Source organism: Ailuropoda melanoleuca, chromosome 1 (genome assembly GCF_002007445.2).
Source record: "Ailuropoda melanoleuca isolate Jingjing chromosome 1, ASM200744v2, whole genome shotgun sequence".
Classification (NCBI taxonomy): domain Eukaryota; kingdom Metazoa; phylum Chordata; class Mammalia; order Carnivora; family Ursidae; genus Ailuropoda; species Ailuropoda melanoleuca.
In genome coordinates, this window is record NC_048218.1 from 198,979,607 (window position 1) to 199,000,859 (window position 21,253).

The 21,253-nt window shown below is 43.1% G+C and overlaps 1 protein-coding gene across 4 annotated transcripts in view; it reads right to left on the reverse strand.

Moving 5' to 3' along the window:
* Nucleotides 1-7,884: 7,884 nt before the first annotated feature.
* Nucleotides 7,885-21,253, reverse strand: part of SLC37A3 (solute carrier family 37 member 3) — a 46,519-nt gene continuing 33,150 nt past the window's right edge. For 3 of the 4 annotated variants that reach the window (XM_034637995.1, XM_011218196.3, XM_034637988.1), the window contains exons 10-15: nt 19,561-19,702; nt 17,386-17,487; nt 16,736-16,783; nt 15,591-15,742; nt 10,653-10,718; nt 7,885-9,282 (exon numbers count right to left, since the gene is read on the reverse strand). In XM_034637995.1, coding sequence (XP_034493886.1) covers nt 9,190-9,282; nt 10,653-10,718; nt 15,591-15,742; nt 16,736-16,783; nt 17,386-17,487; nt 19,561-19,702 — 603 coding nt within the window. In that variant the 3' untranslated portion in view covers nt 7,885-9,189. The remainder of the gene's footprint in view (nt 9,283-10,652; nt 10,719-15,590; nt 15,743-16,735; nt 16,784-17,385; nt 17,488-19,560; nt 19,703-21,253) is intronic. The other variant, XM_019794085.2, reaches the window with a different exon arrangement.

A 21,253-nucleotide genomic window follows, 5' to 3' on the forward strand; every position in this document is an offset into this window, starting at 1 on the left:
AATTAACAATAGTGATGGACGTACAAATCTGTGAATGTGCCTAAAACCACTGTCCACTTTAAGTGGGTGACTCGTATGGTATGTGTAAATTATATTTCAATAAAGTTAAAAAAAAAAAAAGATAAGGGAAGAGAGCTGTTCAACGCTCTAACAAGACGCCACTGGAAGAGAAGTGTCCCCCATGCTTGCTCTCAGAGCTCTGGTCTCCCAGATTTTCTCGCTGAAAGTGAGGATTCATGCAAGATCTCAAAATTAATCCAGTAAAGAAGAGAGACACTTTTGATACATGACCAGGAGACTAACACCACAAAAACACTCTTCAAGAAGATTATTCTAAGAGTTGAGTGTATCCAGACTGGAGCGGGACAAGACAAAAATAAGGCAGGAACACCAAAAATAAGGCCGCTGTGACTAATTCAGGTAGAGTAAGGTAGCTTAGAAATTAACAAGAACAATGAATGAAAAAAGCAAGAAAGGATCAGCAACACCTGGAGGCTGACTGCATGGAGAGAGGAAAAGATGTGTCAAAAATGATCCTTAAGGCTGTGAAGGATGGTGTTGCCACTGACAGTTAAAGAGAAACCAGACAGTATGAGGATTATGGCACAGTTGAGGACTCATGGTCTAGGAAAAGAGACAGCTACTTAATGACGAAGAACTGAGGTTGCTTGGAAATGTTCCAAGCAGCTTATTATACAAAGTCCAGTGGGAAGGTTATATGAATAGTGGATCTGCAAGAACTGGGTGGAGGAAACGAACTATATTAAATCGGGCTGCCAACAGGACATCCTAGTGAGCTCCAGGCAATTTAAGATTAAAAAATGAGTAACAAATTGGGGCTAGAGATAAATACTATGTAGTCACCTGTAGGTATTAGAAAAATACGAAAAAGGAAGCTTTCTAAAGGAAAAAACTAGAACAGAGGAAATTAAATTAAGTTCTACCTTCCCCTCGCCAGGCACCATATTAGGAGATTTTCTAAATGGTTAGAAGGTGATCCTGACTTTCCAGAGTTCTGTAGACTGATAAAGACACGGCTGAAAATAGAGTATTAACGAGAGCCTCTGGAGTACAGAAGATGAAACAATTTTGTCCAGAGAGTGTTCTTGAGATTGAATATTAGGAGAAAGAGGGGAAATCAAATCGGAGAGAGAAGAGCTCAAAGAAGAGAGGCAAGGACTTCAAAAGTAAAGAACTGCATTGGTAGATTTGATCAGAAATCAATAGCTGGGGGAACAGTTTCAATACAGATTTAAGATTTTTGGAAGCCCAGGGGCGCCTGGGTGGCACAGCGGTTAAGCGTCTGCCTTCCGCTCAGGGCGTGATCCCGGCGTTATGGGATCGAGGCCCCACATCAGGCTCCTCTGCTATGAGCCTGCTTCTTCCTCTCCCATTCCCCCTGCTTGTGTTCCTTCTCTCGCTGGCTGTCTCTATCTCTGTCGAATAAATAAAAATAAAAAAAAAATCAAAAAGAAAAAAAAAAAAGATTTTTGGAAGCCCAAAAGGCTGAAAAAGAGAGGGAAGCGGTCCTCAAATATTCCAAGAGAAAAAATACATCTGTGTTGCTTGGGAAGGAAGAAATAATAAGGAAAGGATAAGGAGTTTTCTAACAATTAGAGCTCTGGAACAATGGAATGGCCTCACTAGGGAGGGCGCGCTCGGTCAGCAGAAAAGAACATTCCCAAGTGCTGGTCCCACGTAGCTGTTAGGGGACCATGCGAAGGAGTTCACACCTGGGGGAGGAGGCAGACTATGCTTTAGCTCTCACCTCAGTATTTCAAAGCTTGTGTCCAGGTTAGGGAAGGAACAGTTAGTGTGGTGGAAAAAAGAGAGAAGGGGGTTGGGAGAGAGGTTTGCATGGGTAGCCCATCCATGTGGGTTTGGACTTGGACTCACTCCTCAGGGTAGAAGGGATGGTTGAGGATGTCAAATGAGAGGCTTGCAGAGTTTAATGACTGGGAATGAAAGGTGCGAGGAAGCTAGTCAAAAGCCGTGGGATTTACAGTGAAGCTAAGGCATTGCTTCCTCTGGGAGGCAGAAATGTCTAAGTGGAGACACTCCAGAGAATCTCCATCTTCCCGTAAAGTAGGCTGGGCGGCTGTCAGCTGTGGTAGGAGGCTGGGGGCAGGGGCAGGGGTGTGCAGCGGGAACTCCACATATACAGTAATAATGAAATAAAGAGGGTTTCAAAACACATATACAGCAATCATGAAATAAAGAACACGTGGCACCTTCTGGTGCTGGAAAGTACAGCAGGCAGGGTCTCTGGGACTTTGTCTCCCCCTGCTGAGTCAAGAAATATGAACGGCCTGAGCCGGGGAAGGAGCTTGACGGGGGAAGACCGACTTCCTTTGGGATGGGCAGAAGGAGGAAAACACACCTGTTGATATAAAATCTCCTTACAGGGGCGCCTGGGTGGCACAGCGGTTAAGCGTCTGCCTTCGGCTCAGGGCGTGATCCCAGAGTTGTGGGATCGAGCCCCACATCAGGCTCCTCTGCTATGAGCCTGCTTCTTCCTCTCCCACTCCCCCTGCTTGTGTTCCCTCTCTCGCTGGCTGTCTCTATCTCTGTCAAATAAATAAATAAAATCTTAAAAAAAAAAATCTCCTTACAGATGAGAACCAGCACAATCTCACAGCACTCCATGCGCTCTGGCAAAAAGTAGCAGTGCTGAGCCCGAGCCAAATAGCTGGATGCGGGAAGGGGGGCAGCTCTGGGCCATTTCTATATGCCACCCCTGAGTCTTTTCTCAAAAAGATTCTTGTCTTAACTAACACATTCCTTTATCCAGAGGCTGTTTCAAGAGCCTAAGTGATTGCAGAGACCAGGGGTGGGGGTGGGGGGGCTATGGTCTTATTTTAACTTAATTAGGAACCTTTCCTCCGGTCGTGACACAGTCTTATCTCGAAAAGTTCTGCTAATCTGGGTGATGATGCAGCACTTACATTGCCCCCAAGAGCTCATTCATAGGATCATCTTTTACATGAACCCAGCTAGTAGTGCCAACAATGGTGAAACCTGTTTCACGGCTCTGGGGCATTTGGGGCAGGGTCTCAGTGGACTCGATTCTAGTCACTGTTGCTTCACCTCCCAGCCGCACCCGCCTGCCTCCAGTTCTTTTATAACCCCACTAACATCTTCATCCCACGAAACAAAGGCAACTCATGTATGCTACTCATTAGGTGGTCATTTTAATGGAAACCAACTGCATTACTGTTAGGTTTCTGAAACTTGTCTTAGGGCGAGGCTAGGAAAACAAACAAAACGCTAAATAAATAAGCAATTGCGCACACACACACACACACACACACACACAGAATTTAGGACTATGGTATCCTGATGTCCCTCTTTAGGGTGTGATAGTAACAATTAAACAAGGTGAAGGCCTCTGAAGTCCTCAGATGAAAGGTTTCACGTAAATACAATCATCCCATTAAAATCCACAACATTCTGGTCAAACAGGGCAGCACTTTTATCAACACTCCACCGTGATAAGGGGGATTTAGAACAGTTCCAAATGATTTTGGTACTTCTTGAATTTCTGGAAAGGCAAAAGGAAAAAATAGTTATTTCTTCAGTAGGACAATAGCAGGCATGAAAAAGCGGACTACCGGCATCTCAGAAGCAAGCCCGTCATTCAAAGTTAATGCAGCATTCATTAGAAAGAAAGGGACGAAGCAGGGATCTTGGTCAAGAGGAAAGAGGCAGCCCTGGCAAAGGTGAGCACATGACGTCATCACACCTGCACCAACTTATCCAGGGGCCCGGAAGGAGGGAAGAAATGACAATGCAAGAGGCCGTCAGGTGGCAGAATCCCCGACCCTCAGGGAAAAGGACCGAGAAAAAGAGGGAAGAGGCATTCTTTACAAAGGCAAACTTGGGGATGCAAAGCAACTGCAGAGGGAAGCCGTGGGCTGGCACAAGGGCAGCAGCTCTGAGGGGCCTGGCGGGGACCCCACCGAGCAGCAGGTGCAGGGCCGGAGGCCGTTTTAACTCAAGGTCTGCTCAGGCCCTGGGACTCTGGGCCTTGGAAAAGATGAGAGCAGTTGCACAACGTAAATACCTTGCAAGTAAGGCTAAGATGAAATCAAATGAGAAGAGGCCACATGGTATCATGGCAAAAGTGCTAGAGTTAAGTCAAAAGGCCTGGGTTTTTATTTCATTCTGCTTCTGTCATTTACTAACTCTGTGACCCTAGGCAAACCACTGAATGTCTCCGAGCCTCAGCTCTCCCATCGGAGGTACAGAACCACACGTCCTGCCTCACAACGATGTGGTGGGCGTAAGAGAGAGTAGTGAGCGGGTGGGCACTTTTTAAAGACATACATGTATGTGAACTATTACGTGAGGATGAGAGGAAGACCACACTACCGGGTACACAGGTACAGAATTTCAAGTATTAGACTTGACGTATGTGTGTGTAGGTACGTATGTATATGTGTGTATGCACACATATATTTACATATAACATATATACTGTGGCCCATAAGCTGTCACACATGCATATAACCATTTCAGTGATCTATATTATCTACCTTACCTATGTTTGCATATATAAATATCATTATCTGCTTTTTAATCTGATTTATTCCGATAGATGCTGAAACAAACTTGGTCACCAGAAAACGATCAGGGCATCTAAGGAAAAGCAAAAGGGAGATGACCCTGAATCTGAAAGTACAAGAGGCCACATGGGAAGGTAAACCGGCTGCCTGGATTAAATGGCGGGTACATCCTTGGACATGGAGCTTAGTCTTTGATGCTCACAATTTAATTGAGGAAATGACAACCAGAAACAACCAGAGAACAAAATAGAGCAGTAAAATCCATCAGCCTGGGGCAGACTGTGTGGTCTAGGAGTAACGGCTCTGGAAGTTTAAGGAAGAGAAAGAGCGTGAGGAGCAGCGTCATCAGGACAAGCTCCTCGGAGGCAGGCCGCCAGCGGCTGAGACGGATGAACAGCACTGGAACGGCAGCGGAAGGAGGGCAGTCCAGGTGAAATCGCACAGCAGGAATACAGACAGAAGCCTGAACAGCGTGGGACCTGCGCTGGAGCAAAAAGCTCGCTGCTCACTGTTGCTTAGCCTCTGGGAGAGCTGACAGGTCTCCCAAGGAGCCTGAGGAGAGGATAATGCACCCTAGGCCGGCCAGCCTCCCCACCTGGCCACTACTGCGGGAGGCGGTATTGTATATAAAGAGGAAGGGCCATCGGCAGGGTCAGGGACCGACACCCCGCTTTGCCTACCCTCCACTCCCTCATTTTCCTTCCACCTTTTCCAACATAATCAACATTTACTCAGCACCAACCATGCAGGAAATTGGAGAAAAAGAGCAACAATCTCCTTGGGGAGTTAGATGTAAAAAATAGCTAAGACAGAAGCAGCTAAGCACCAAGTAAGTAATATTGTTATTCCTAGCCAAGGAAGGCGAGACAGCGGATGCTAGTCATGCTGGTTGGGAAAGGTGTCTTGGACTAGCCAGTGCTGGCCAAGCCTTGGAAGAAAGTTGAGATTCATAAGGCTAAGAGTTAAAAAGGGGTATCACAGACAAGAAGGTATGCACAACGGGAATACTCATAATACTACTGTACTATACGCTTAAAATGATTAAAATGGTAAATGCTATATGTATTTTCATCACAGTTTTTTTAAGATTTTATTTATTTATTCGACAGAGAGACAGCCAGCGAGAGAGGGAACACAAGCAGGGGGAGTGGGAGAGGAAGAAGCAGGCTCATAGCAGAGGAGCCTGACGTGGGGCTCGATCCCACAACGCTGGGATCACGCCCTGAGCCGAAGGCAGACGCTTAACCGCTGTGCCACCCAGGCGCTCCCATCACAGTTTTTTTTTTAAATTATTTTAAATGTAAATACAGGTGCTTCCTTAAAAAAAAAAACAAGAAGATGTGAAAACACAACCGCCATTCGTAGCAAGTGATGAGCCAACCTGTCTGATTCTGTAGAAGGTTCATGTAGCGTGGCAATCAGGAAAGAAACAGCTCGAAACCAGACTGTGGAAAACCTCATGCCAGGCGGCACTTGGTTCTCTACACCAAGGTTTCTAACTTTGTGGTCCAAGGAAGGGCTTCAAGTTTTGGCCCATGAACACCCTGTAACAAATTTTGAATGTTCATTCATATGTGTGCTTTGATCTAGGGAGAGGGTAAATGGCTTTCAGATTCTCAAAAGGGTTTATGACTTAGACACCTTGAAAACCATTCCTGTAGGCAATTGGCAGAGTGGTCCGTGTGGGGACAGGACAAGGGAGTTGAGGTTATAGGACTTGAGTCCATTTCCCTTGAGACTTGCTCTTCACTATACACCAGATAGTATTTAACAAACTGATACCAGACCTCTCTTTAATGGTTTCTTATTCGCTAAGTATTTACCAGAGCTACTGGTAGATGAGAAGAACAGCTCACTGGGGAAAGGTGCTGACACTTATTGTAGAAAAGAAACTACCAGAGGGTGAACACCGAGGGAACCCAGTAAAGGGGACAGGAGGTCAGGAAAGTCAATAAATTAAAATGCTATAGAAGCTGGGGGAAAAGTCCTGAGGAGGATGGAGTGGTTACCAGCGTCCAGTACAAGAGAGGAAATAAGAAAGATAAGGAATGAGAGAAAAAGAGCTCCAAATTCAGTGGTCTTCAGACGTGCGGTTTCTATAGGGTGAGGAAAGAAGAGATGAGAGGGTACAGATAACGTGTCCAAACCGGGGCGTGTGTAGAGAAGGGAGGTGCTGCTGATAATTATGTCAGAACAACAGGAATAAACCTGGACTGTCCTGGGCAAGCAGATATACAGTTCGTTACCTCGCTGAGAAGGAAGTTAGTAGGACAGCCAGAAAGGCAGCAGAGGCCACCCATGAACTCAAAACGTTTCGCTGTGCAAAGAAAAATAGGAGTCAGCAGAACTAGGAGGGATAAGAAAAGGCTTTATCAGTTACTTATGGGGGAGCAGGGAAGACTTCTAGAGGTTTTAAAGAGTGGAGGGAAGAAATGCATGAGAGCGTCCTGCACCCTCCATCAACTTCACGATGCATTTCTTGCATGAATGTTGACTATGGGACTCTGGCCTTCTAGGAAGCAGGAAGGAAAAGAATAAGCAGGAGCAGGGAGGGGACTTTCTTCCTTTGAAACTACACAAAAGGGGAAAAGAGAACACAGTGTGACCAGAAAGGGCAGGGCAGAGTGATTTTCTTCAACCTAGTGAGCATCCGAGAGATAGCTGTCAGAGAAGCTGTCATCTCCAAATTAGCTTTCCCTGTGGCCTTTTCTTCAAGGGACAAGAAATTAATAAGAAAGTGAAGTTAGGAGTTCTTTAAAGCTGATGCCTATGTAGCCTGCCAGAACTAGAACAATAAGGAAATATACCCACCATGCAATATATCCTTTCACTCAGGGCTGAGCACTCATCTATTTATAATTTCATTTTAGATACTGCTGGCAGGTTACAAAGACGTCAGGGGAACACTCACCCAGCTAAGTTTAAACAGGGTAAAAAAAATAAAATAATAAAAAACAGTATAAGAAAACAATGTTGATGTCAGGACACAAAGATGCTACCATACTGATCATGTGGGCAGAGAGGAAACTCTCAGCCAAATGTCAGAAGGAGGTTAAATAATAAAAAAATGGCATTCATCTACAGACAATTCTTAAATTACAACCAGGCAACTCATCCAAACTTAGCACAATCTCACACAAAAGGGAAGGGAAGGTGTTCACAGAACATAACAGAGACGGGGCCATCAGGGAGAAGCTAGCTGTAGTCTGGTAGCACCGCAGGGTCAGTAAATGGTCAACCGCAGGAAATTATAAGGTATGAATCACATCCTAGAAAGAGGAAGTCACAGTATATATTTAAATAACCAGATGGACAGGTATTTACTATAAAAGTCAGTTTATTTTCCCTTCCTGTGTTTCGTATTTTCCCTTTTTTGTCAGTAATAAGGAATTAACTGATTGGAAATCTCCTTGATTAAATAACATTAACAAGTTCATAAATTTACACACCACATTTTAGAGTATAAAGCAAGAAGCTGAAAAATATTCCCTAACCCAACACAAATTAGGCAGCCCACAAAATTGCACATTTTCCCCCTAGTTTGTTTCCATAATTTAAAATACATATACAGAATGACCTAAAAATATTGATAATTAGTAGAGAATTCACAGCCTTGAAGACATACACGCTACAAACTTCTAAAGAATAGATACCTAGTTCCCAAGCCCTAGTAACCCATTAATGTGATTCAAGGTCACATACTTAATGCTTACTAGGACAAAAGGTCTTCCCTCTGTCTCTAATTCTAGTCTTCTGCTGAGGTAACTCAAGGAACCCGGTCGTGAGAAAGATCAATTCTCTGAAAATAGGGCTAAGCAGATCAGCGTCCTAGTGGATCCTAATGTTCCCAGAGAGCAAATCTGGGGTTGAGTACTTCAGCTGTGAGCTACACCTTGGAATGTTCATGACAACTGATGATGTACCTTATGGTCCTTGAAAGGAAGACTGAGTACTTCAGGAGTCGAAGTTAATTTTGAATGAAGACAGAAGAGAAGGAGCTGACAATAATTTGAAGGTATTTCTGCTTCTGGAGCTGAGTAACTTTAGATCAGAGAGAGTGACTGAGCCAGTCACCATGTAGTGTGATTTTTCCCACCACAGTTAACAAAGGGCTTCTTTGTCCAAGGCAGGCTGATGCTTGATCCAGCTTGAGCACTCTACCAGGATTTGATGCTTCAAAGATGAGCCGCTCTCTGCAAGCTCATTATCAAAGCAAAATCCAACGATCCTTTCCTATTCACGGAGCCCGTCATTGATGCAAACCATGTGCGACGGTCTCATGGCCACTCAACTTTCCAGGCTGGAGAATTAGGGTCCAAGTCCAAGACAGTATTTCAGGTTAAAAGGATAAACCTCAACAGGCCAAATAAAGAGGCTGGCAGATTCATAGGCCATTCAGTACATTTATGAAGCAACAATGAAAATCATCCACAATAACTCAGGCAGTGCAGAAAAGCGGCCCAGCCTTCACCACCGGTCAGCATCTCAAGCAGCTGACACTGCTGAAAGAGGCTTGACCATCTGAGGTTTTGTTGGAGCTCTTAAGACAACCCCCAATAGGGTGAGTTAAAAAAAATAATAGTCTGATGTGTCTCCCATTGTTCTTCTCTTCTGTGGGCAACACTCACTCACTCAATACATGAGCCTGTCGTCTTTGCATAAGATAGCAGATTTCCCTCACTATTAATGGCGAGATAAATAAAATTGTACAACTTGTCTGTGAAGAGAACAAAGCATTAAATATGCAGTGACAATTAACTCTGTTAAAGCATCATGTTTTGAACGTAATAATGAATGTGTGGACAATTGCAATCATTTTGACTTCGTACAAATTTGTAGATAACTCCATCTTTTCCAATGAATTAGAAAATGATTTTGAAAATCAGGTTAGTATTTTTTTAAAAAACTTAATGTTACATAGTCTCCAGAAAAAGAACTAAGGTACACAAAATTAAATAATTTGCCATAGGTAGAGCAAAAAATTGGTACTGGAGCTCGCTTTATTTATTTTTTATTTAAGTAATCTCTGCACCCAATGTGGGGCTCCAACTCATGACCCCAGGACCAGGAGTCGCACGCTCTACCGACTGAGCCAGCCAGGTGCCCCTGGAGCCCACTTTAAAAACAGTGCTTTTCCTAATAGATTCAGTTTTCTTTCTAATACAATTTCTTGTATGATCACACAGCAGGTTCATCAGGAGACATTTCCCTCTATTTAGCACAGATGTCAGAAGTGGAACACAGAGACATATGGCCCAGTCTTTAGAAGCCGGAAGGCAGTTAGGCAGAAGCAGCATCCTCTGTGATAGCAGAGTACGTAGCCCTAAGGCAGCTCCAGGGAATTCGGGAGCTGAGCTATCCCTGGGCTCCTTGGACAAGGCTGGAGGACCGTGGCTGCACTTGGAGCGCTTGAGGCTGTCTCCAATTAGGATGCGCTAGATTTAGGGACGGGATACAAAATGCATCCCCCCGTGGATGAAGCTGTCACCAGACTCTCTCACGCAGACCTGTCTTGAGCACCATTTCACCAATAATGCAGGAGGGTAGGTCACATATTTATTCAACAGAGAGCAACGTTTTAAAAGTATAAGGCCTTGCTCTGAATTGGCTATTTCCCAGAAAGTACACGATTCCGGCCGAGAATGTTTAAGGCATGACAAATATTTTCTCAAGAGACTTTCTTCATTTTAGAACCTACATACCACAGTTTAATTACAGCAATGCTTCTTTTAGAGCCCGATGTTGCTTTTTGTACACTGTAATTTCCTTCAAAATTCCCAAATTATAGCTAGCACAGAGAGTGTACCCCGGAAGAGTACACCGATTAATACTTTCAGTAAGTCTCTCATCACTTTTTCTGGAATTATAAATGGCAATATTCATTAGGCTCAGGTCAAGGGCAAACTATAGACCTGCTCCCACCACAAAAAAAGAATGTATCTTTTAGATGCATGAAATGTTATTTTTCACAAAAGGGTCATTAAAAGCCTTCAGCAATTGTGCCGATTTAGGAAGTGATCTAAGCAAATGCTTTGAACTAAATTCCTAAGAAAAACCACGAGTTAAAAAAGGCACACGCTCACTTACCATGAGAATGAAAAAGTAGAACACCCACATCCATCCCAGGTTGTCCTGGATCAAAGACACTAAATACTACAAGGGAGAAAAAGAAATTACAATATAAACCTTTATAAACTAATCAAATGAAGGAGCTGAAAGGTAGATTAAACACCGCTCTTCCAGAAAATGAGAAGGGAGTTCGATTTATAGAATGGTTTTCCGTTTGCATAGCTTTCACATGTGTTCCTACTTAAAGATACCCGGCCTTCATCATGTAAGCTGGCAGCGTCCAAGTACAAACACGGCAGAAGAGATGACTATAAGGTTTATTTTTATTCACTTTGCTAATAAAAGAGGAAGATGAACGTCCTCAAGCCACTTCTGTTTAATCGTTCTTTCTTCCAAGGAAAGGTACTGTAATTGATGCTTTTAAAAAAAGGTTGTCTTTCAAGCATGTTGCCCATTTTGCAATGGTGTTATTTATACTGAGGATTTCTATACAGCTTTAACACTCTACAGCAAATTCTTTTACCTTATTTCGATCACTGGAAAGAATCTAATAGCATTTAACCCATTTTCTTTTTCTATTATGATAAAATTTATATAAGATAAAATTGGCCATTTTAACCATTTTTAAGTGCACAATTCAGAGGTATTACGTACATTCACAGTATTATACCACCATCACCACTACCTAGTCCCCAAATTTTTCATCACCCTAAACGCCAAGTCTGCACCCATTAAGCAGTAACTCCCCCACCACCCCCTCTTCCCAGCCCCTGGTAACCTCTGAGAATTCGCCTGTTCTAAGGATTTCGTGTTCAGTGCAGTCACACAGTATTCGTCCTTCTGTGCCTGGCTTATCTCACTCAGCGTGCTGTCTTGGAGGCTGTGGCACATGTTGGACTAGCATCCCTTTTTATGGCTGAATAATACTGCATGCTACGCACATGCCACCTTTTGTCTGTCCTCAGTTGATGAACATTTGGTTTGTTTCCATCTTTTGGTTATTACGAATAATGCTGCCATGAACACTGGTATACACACATGTATGAGTCCTGTTTTCAGTTCTATTCCTAGGAGTGGAACTGCTGGGTCACAGGGTAATTCCATGTTTAACTTTCTGAGGACCCACCAAAGCATTCTGCACAGCAGCTACACCATTAGACATCCTCGCCAGCAATGTAGGAGATCCAGTTCCTCCACATCCTCCTAACTACTTGTTCTTTTCTGTTGTTGTTTTTAAAGTGATAGCCATCCCAGTGGCTGTGAAGTGGTATCTCGCTGAGGTTTTGATTTGCATTTCCCTAATAACTAAAGATGCTGAGAATCTTTACAGGTGTTTATTGACCATTTGTACATATTTGTCATGAAGATTTGTCCCTACGATTTCTTTTAAGAGTTTTTATATTTTTAGATCTTAAAGTTAGGTATTGATTCTTTTTATGTCAATTTTTGTCTATGCTGTAAGGCAGGGGGTCCACCTTCATCCTGCGTGTGTGTATATCCAGCTCCCCCAGCACCATTTGGTGAGGAAACCATTCTTTCCCCATTGAACGCTCTTGGCACCATTGTCAAGAATCAACTGACCAGGGCACCTGGGTGGCTCATTCAGTTAAGCGTCTGCCTTCAGCTCAGGTCATGATCTCAGGGTCCTGGGATCGAGCCCCACATCGGGCCCCCTGCTCAGCAGGAAGCCTGATTCTCCCCCTCCCTCTGCTTGCTGCTTCCCTGCTTGTGTGCACACGCGCTGTCAAGTAAATAAATAAAATCTTAAAAAAAAGAAAAAAAATCAACTGACCACAGATGTGAGAGTTTTACCCAAGTTCTTCCATCACACACTACCAGTGAAATTTACAAGTGGAAAAAAATTAAAGCAAAGCAAGTGAGTGATGTAACCTAGATTATATAATGGAAAAGCAAAAAAGCGAGTCTAGTCGCCTCTTAAAGGGCTCACAGCAACGCTCCCAAGTCTTTCTGCCACTTTATCTTTCCTTTAAACCATATAATTTACCTAACATAAAGTTCACCCATTTAAAATATACAACTCAATGGTTTTTAGTATATTTACAGAATTGTGCAACTATTACCATAATCTAATTTTAGACCATTACTATCACCCCCCCAAAAGAAACCCTGTACCCATTTAACAGTCACTCCGTAGACCCACCTGACCCTAGGCAACCACTAATCTAATTTCTTTCCCTATAGACTTGCCCATTTTGGATATCTCATACGAACGAAATCATTTAAGTATGTGGTCTTTTGTAACAGGCTTCTTTCACTTAGCATACTATTTTTTAGGGGCATCTATGTACCATCTATCCAATTTTAAGTGCCGGATATCCTGTTCAACTGCCAAATACTACTCCATCATATGAATACACACATTCTGTTTAATCCATTCCTCAGCCTATGACATTTGGGTTTTTTCTATGTTTTAGCTGTTATAAGTAATCCAGCAATGAACATATATGTGTTCCAGCGTTTATGTGCACATTTGTTCTTATTTTTCCTGGATAGATATCACAAGTTAATCTAACTGAGCCCCTACTATGTGTCAAAAACATACTAAGCCATTGGGACCACAAAGATCAAGGAAACGGTTCCTGTTCTCAAGGAAGCGCAGAGTCTGACACAGACAGATAAACCAGTTAATGTGATGCACGGTGACAAGCACTGTTAAAGTCGGCACCAACTGCTACGGAAACCAAGACAGAAACAAACAGTTTTCTTGTGAAGTCAAAGGAAGGTGGGGAAACAAAGCTGTTCGGGGTATATCAGGAGAGCTGGGACAAGGCTCATCAAGTTTCTAATATTAAGTCATAGAGTTTGGAATCTCACACCCCACGCAATGGGAAATTGTTAAAAAATCAGTATGGAAGAGGAATGAATAAAGCTAACAATGATTTACTCCAGATCCCATTTCACCAGCCACCAAAGGGAGCCTAATGCTGACCCAAGCTCATAGTTAGGGATCCGAATACTGGCAGGTGAAACATTCTAAATACAAATAAACTCCTTGAGGGGCACCTGGGTGGCTCAGTCAGTTAAGCGACTGCCTTCAGCTCAGGTCATGATCCCTGAGTCCCAGGATCGAGTCCTGCATCAGGCTCCCTGCTCAGCAAGCAGTCTGCTTCCCCCTTCTTGTGCTCTTCTCTCTCTCATTCTCTCAAATAAATAAATTAAAATCTTTAAAAAATAAAAATAAAAAATAAACTCCTTTAAATGCTCATTATATAACCCACTCATTTGATTAACGAAGAAAACAGGGAGAAACAATAACCGAAAATAGAGTAATATCAGGAAAGGATGACTAGGGGCGCCTGGGTGGCTCAGTTGGTTAAGCATCTGCCTTCGGCTCAGGTCATGATCTCAGGGTTCTGGGATCGGGCCCCACGTCAGGCTCTCTGCTCAGTGGGAGCCTGCTTCTCCCTCTCCCTACCGCTCCCCCTTCTTGTGCTTGCTCTCTGTCAAATAAATAAAATCCTAAAAAAAAAAGGATGTCCAATACAATCACCCCTTACCCTTTATATAAAGACCTCTAAACTAGTAGCCAATAGCATTTTTGGTTCCTACTCCAGCGCACACTCAAGTAAGCACATTTCTCGTACTTTTGCTAGGTTTTTTTTTCCTCTTCAGTTTCATAATCAAGTACGCTAAGCACATCAATCCTATCAATCATTCATTCTACAGCCATTCAACAGATGTGGGCTCGTCTACTGTGTGCCAGACACCATCCTATGTACTGGGGCTACCGTGGAACACAAAGCAAAATGCTGTCCTCGTCATACTTACATCATAGTGGGAAAGTCAGACATTAACAAATAAATATATGACATATGGTTGGGTAGTGATAAGCATTAAGATGGCTTATTTTCCTCAATACTTGCTCTCTCATTAACTACCAGGAATCAGACACTGGTGAGCTATCCCCACAGAGCAAGCAAAACAGCAATATTCAAGACTGGTAATGACCTGAATGTCAGAACTAAAGACACTTTTCTCCTCCCATTCTCCTTCTCTGGCACCTCTACACCTCTGATCTCACTGACTAATACCTCCCTTTGCCTACATGGCACTGCTGACTTCCTATGTCTTTGACCACCGGGCAACCCCTGAGGTTTTGCTTGTATTTTCTTTGCCCATTAAACATCTCATTAATTTCCAAAGTTTCATCTATTTTATCCATGCAGATGATTCTCTGATCCTTATTTTTGCAAAATTTGCCCTCAATGACTTGGAAAGGTATACCCCAGGAGAGGCATGAGTCACGACTGTCCCAAGGAAGAAAAGGCTGAATTTAAGCCTTTGAGTAGTTCTGACCACTTACTGTAGGCCAGTCTTAGCCTAGCCAATCTCAAGTTTAGAGTGCCTAAGAATCAGCAGGAAGGCTTGTTGAAACACAGATCTCCAGGTTCTAATTCAGCAAGCCTGTAGTAAGCTCAGTGTTCTGTACTTTAATAAATAACCCAGATGATTCTGACACAAGACATTTATGAACCTCCCTTTGAGACACAGTCACTGGAAACAGAGAAAGTGACTCAGAGCAGCTGCAGAGTCCATGGCAATTTCTGGTAGGGATCCATGAGAAGAACGTGTATGTCTGGTACGAGACAGGAGGTAGGGTATGCATGCCAGGTGGGGGATAATGAGAAGCACGTGTCTCGTGGCCCCTCGGAGTGCTCAGTTCAGGCTAGGAAGAAGGGAGAAGCAAACTGGGACTGAGGATCTGTCTTATGAAGTGTCAGCTCATTTCCAGACAGGAAGAATCTGAAAATAAAAGTGGGAAGAAGAAACTACAAAATGTAGAGGGACTTTCCGTATTAGGTCCCATGAGCTGACCTCAGAGAAGATTAGAAACCTAAGGCTTACACCTACTGTGGCCCAGTGGGCAGGTGTCAATTCTTCCACCAATGAGAAACTACTCACCACTCAATTTCAAGCCCTTTCTTGTTCTCTCACCTGGCCCACCGCAGCTCCAATGCTTCCAGTTCCATCAACAATTCCTGTGACGGTTGCCAAAGCCTCACTGCTCCCTTGGATCAGCTCTTGGCGACCAAGGTCCGCAGAAATAGCAGAGCTAATCATGTTAGAAGGTCCACCAATAAAAAATCCTGAAGTCATAAACAAAACAGGTTCTCATTAAAACACTATTCATCACACCACTAGAAATCTACTGGACAACTCTTATCCCAACATTTTAATCAGTACGTTGGAGAGAAACAGCAAAAGGGAGAGGAAAAAAACAGTAAAAACAAAAACTCTTCCAGATCATGTCATCTTCAAGCTAGTTAGCATCCACTTTTCTGAAAGCCCTACTTGAATTATACAACATTCTGGTATATCTTATAAAAAACCAAAGATACAGAAAATACAGTGAATATACAGTCTTTCTAATCCGTAAAGTCTGCATCCATTAATAACTAATTACACTCACTTGTCAACTCCTATGGTAGAGTTGTATCAACTGAGTATCTGACTATCCAAATTCAACCACACATATTGGGGGGAAAAAAAGAAGAGAAAAAGCTCTGTAAGCAGTACAGACAGGTCTATCAGCCACTGCTCTCCACGGACTGAGCAGGAGTTGGCCCATGAGACTCTGTTCACATGGATGGAATGAGTTCCATGTACCTCACACATCATGAGCAGCTCTCACTATCCTGAGTAGGATCTAAAGTTTAAAAATAATCTTTCTATACCATAGTCCCCAATTACACTCAACTATTTCATCCAGTGCCCACGTGGAGCAACACTGACCAATTCTGACATAGGAGGAAAACCTTTTTGAAAGCTGATGAATTGGTTTCCAATGTGGCATCTTTCTAAGCCACTTCCAGAATAAGGGAAGCTGGGGCAGCAATCAAACATTTTAGAAAATCTCTGTCAAAGGGGACTGCTCTGTAACAACAGGACTAAAGAGGTCACATAATAGCAGAGAAACAGAATCTGAATCTGAAGCAGGCAGCTTTCCTTTTACCACTGGAGCTCTTTATAATGAAGGTTTTAGTATTACTCAAAACTGAGGGAGCAAACGGTCTCCCTGTCTTCCTTTTTATTTACAGAGGAGCAGTAATAGTATAGTGAAACGGAGCCACATGACATACCTGTCACCGCCATCAGAAGTGCATTAATGGACTTATCGTTTGGAGAACCTATGAGAAAAGACACAGAAACAGCATGCTGACTTTAAAAGCAGATTACATGGGCCCCCACTGAACAGCACAGAAAGATCTGGATCTCAGTGACCTCACAGATCACTCCCAGAGACAACAAAGGGATACAACTCTTTCACCGCCTACTCCAACTTTTATTTGTAATGTCTGCCTCTTGCTGGTGCCCGAGCTAATAAGACTTCTAAAAGCTAAAGGAAAACTCCACTCCCATCTCAGCAGCATCTTAAGGGACATATACCAAACCTACTAATTACCATCTTTCCTCTTTTGAAACCCTTTCCCTTTTATTGTTTTATTGGCTCTAATGCTGGCCCTCTGGAGCCTACCCTCAAACAAAGCATATACACTCCCAGGCAAGCTTTTAAACAAATCTCCAAAGCAGAAGAGATGCCAGTTTCCTCCCCAACACAAATAAAACTACTAGATGGTACTTTGACCAGGCATTTACAGGACAATACAAAGGTCTCGTATCAGCCTTTGTAGCTGGTCTCAAGCATCTCCCCAGGGTGGATCGCTGACTCATGGCAAATGCCTTAGTCCGAGAGATCAGAAAAATAACTTAATTGCAAGCAAATACTCACGGCTATATCCAACGAGGGACCCAATGGCCAGAAGCAGACTGAGAGCTAAAACCGGAGCCCTCTTCTGTAATATGTCAGAGATGAAACCTTGCAAAGTTCCACCTGCAAGTACCAAGAGTGCATCACAACCAAAATCATTTATGATTTAGCTCAGTTATCTGAAGCTTGTTCCCCATGTACCCTCTCCCTGCTATCAGGATCCTGACACTGGTCTACCCAAAAAGATGGCTGACTTTCCCAAAAAGGCTTCTTCCACAGCTTCCTTTAAGGAAGATTACCTGACTGTTAATAGCCATGACAGCTGAGAGGGACACCATGAATCAGACAGCGAAATAAGGAAAAACAAAAAAATCTTCAAAACCACCCACTGTCCCTTGCTGTTCTCCCTTCTCAAACCAGCTGTGAAGGCTTTTCCTGATTTTTCTGCTTTTTATTATTTTATTTAATTTTTTTAATTTTTTTTTTTTAAGAGAGCAGCCATGCATGTGCAGGGAGCAGAAGGACAGAATCTTTTTTTTTTTTTAAGATTTTATTTATTTGAGAGAGAGAGAGAGAGTACAAGCAGGGGGAGTAGCAGAGGGAGAGTAAGAAGCAGGCTCCAGAGGCTCAATCCCAGGACCCTGAGATCATGACCTGAGCTGAAGGCAGCCACTTAACTGCCTGAGCCACCCAGGCTCCCCAGAGGGAGAGAATCTTTCTGTTGTTGTTGTTGGTTTGATTTGGTGTTTTGTTTTGTTTTGTTTTGTTTTGTTTTGTTTGTTTTGTTTTGAGGGAGAGAATCTTAAGCAGGCTCCACGCTCAGCGCAGGGCCCGACACGGGGCTCGATCTCACAACCCTGAAATCATGAGCCGAGCTGAAACCAAGAGTTGGACGCTTCACTGACTGAGCCACCCAGGTATCCCTCTGCTTTTTATTTTAAAAGATGATTCATTAAAGATCATGCCTCGTGGGCTGTTAGTAGCAGCCAATAAATGTTTACTAAAATTAAATGCAGTGATTATGATTTGGTGATAATGAACAGGTCAGGATCTTTAGAAAGAGGTAATGTGAATCCTTCAAGCAACAAGGTCACATTTAGCATGCAGCCCCATTTCGAGCAGTAGGGGCTATGAGACATGTGGTATATCCTCATTGGACAGCAAGACCCAGAAGTATGATCGGGTCTAAAGGTGGCAGCTTCACCTTTGGCTCTGTATCTAAGAATAGGGGCAGACAAGTTCAAGTACGGTAACAGTGTATCACCTGAGGACTCACTGCTCTCATGTGCTCAGGGCAGCTTTGCCTTACCACAATTCTAAATCCAAACATTACAGAAAGGATGTTCCGATTCTGCCATAGCCATATAAGTAACACCCACTAAAATCCATTCTGCACAACAGTCTTATTTTAAGTACTTATTTATGCTTCCAGCCACAGCAAAAAGTTACTATTAAAATCTGCTATGTGCGGGGCGCCTGGGTGGTACAGCGGTTAAGCGTCTGCCTTCGGCTCAGGGCGTGATCCCGGCGTTATGGGATCGAGCCCCACATGAGGCTCCTCCGCTATGAGCCTGCTTCTTCCTCTCCCACTCCCCCTACTTGTGTTCCCTCTCTCGCTGGCTATCTCTATCTCTGTCGAATAAATAAATAAAATCTTAAAAAAAAAAAAAATCTGCTGCGTGCAACGGAGCAGTTGCAAAATACTCACAGAAGTGAATCCCCACTATTATTCCTACCTCCATGACCTGACAAAATCTAGACACTATTTTCCCTTCTTGGCCTGTGGGTGGTGGGAAAGGGGGAAGTAGATAAAATGAACACATTCGCATTCTCACTTGGATCTCTGGCATAAAATTAGCTTTAGACCTAAGATATCACTGAAAGTGTGCGAAAGGGTTACATTTGAAGAGATCACAGAGGGAAACATCCCTGTGCTTCCCAACAGAAAAGAACTGATCCATAAACAAAGAACTGAGAAAAAAAGAGCCCTATAAATCACAGGGCTGCCATGGGCTGGCTCTTCTTTTCTATGGATTCTTTTTTTTAAGAGTTTAGCTGTTTACTGGTAGAAGGACGGTTTAGGAAAAATGGCTGTGGACTAAGTAATAAAACTTTAAACAACGTCAGATTTCATAACCCAGTAAAATATTACCAGTGACTAACTCTCATTATAGAAAAAGATGCATCTGGCATTACCTATAATTCCTCCAACATCGTACCAAATGGACAACTTGTCAGCTTCAGCCTCCTTCCATCCAAAGTTGTTAGTCAGATAAAAGGGCAACCAGAAGAAGAAGGAGTAATTTACTAACTTCAAGCAGGCATAGGCCAGTGAGTACTACAAGAAAAACATTCGACTTTTGATAAGGAACAAACAACAGCATAGCAGGACCACAATTCTCAATGTAATTAAAAAGCAAAACCATACACAGGAGTTTGGGAAGACAGTACCTGATTTTAAAATTACACACTCCTATAAATATCCATTTGCCTGACTTTACCTAGGCTCCCTTTTCTCTTTATCCCCATTAGCTTCCAGAAAAGCATGTGCAACAGGCTTCTGGAATAAAAATACATATGACCATTTCTTAATTGTCCCCAGTTTCTTCTCCTTTCAGTTCCCTAGTAGAAGCAAACCAGTGTTTGAACCTCAAAGGCAGAGCATACACTCCTGTTTCTTTGTTTCGACAAAGATAAAAGGTATCCATACCACTATCATTAACCATAAGCAGAGAAATCCAGTAAACACCGCAGCTTGTATTCCAAGCAGCCCAACTTTTTTGGTTCTACTTCCTGCAAAGTTAACATTATGAACAGTGGAGAGCAATGTGACGAAACCATAGTTTCAAGGTCTAAGAAAAGCATCAACATTAAAACCACTTTCACACTATGGTTTCCAAAAGCCTTGTATTCCAGCATCGAGTGGAAGAGCAAAAAGTATCTTTGGTGAGTCAGAAATGAAAGCACATGACCATCCTCGGCCTTGTGGCTCTACTTTGAGGAATACAAGTTGCAGCTGCCTTAGGATGGCAGTGGCGCTAAGACTCCTATATTCAACACATTATTACCAGGAAATCCTGACATTTAGCATCAAAGGAAAAAGGGGGAGGAACAGAGAGGCTGACTTCAAAGGGTGTCTGGCTAGTATATTCTTTTCCCTGGAGCGGCCAGTTATTCCCTAGGTATCACTCGTTTTTAAACAGCCTCCCTGGCAGGGCAACAGCCACCCCCTAGAGAGCCAAATCCCAATCAGGAGGGCGTTTTGTCCGGACAGCCTGCTACAAGACAAAGGAATTAAGTTAACTCGATTTCCTCTGCATCCCTGTCCATGTCAGGGAACAATTGCTTGTGAAATACAAAGGAGTAGCAAACGTTTCATATTTAGTCACATCAGATGTAAGGTCTGTCCCACAAAGTACACTATTACCAGCAGAATACTTTAACAACTACTTAAAAATTACTAATCTTTAGCGTAAGAACAGGCCTCAAGGAACTTGCATTTCGCCTGTATATCGTCTTTTGGTTACAGAACTGCAGAAACTTACCTTCTAACTCATACTTCACTATCTGTTTGCAAATGTCGGCCCTCTCAGCTTGGGGGCACAGGCAGAGGGAATTAATAAGTATGAAGTACAACAATCTGCAGACTGAATCTAGCTGAGGAGTGACATTCGTAAAGCACCTTAGACAATAAAATAAACAAAACCAGGTGCTTATTCACAATAAAGTAACCCAGTGTTACAGACCCCGGGGTAGACTTTCTGCTCTGTGGGAAGGGGAACTGAGGACACAAGGATGGGCTGAATGACTTACCCCAGGCCTCACAGAGAGTTAGTGGGTAAGCTGGAAATATAACCTAGGCCTCTTAACTTCCACTCCCGTGCCTGCG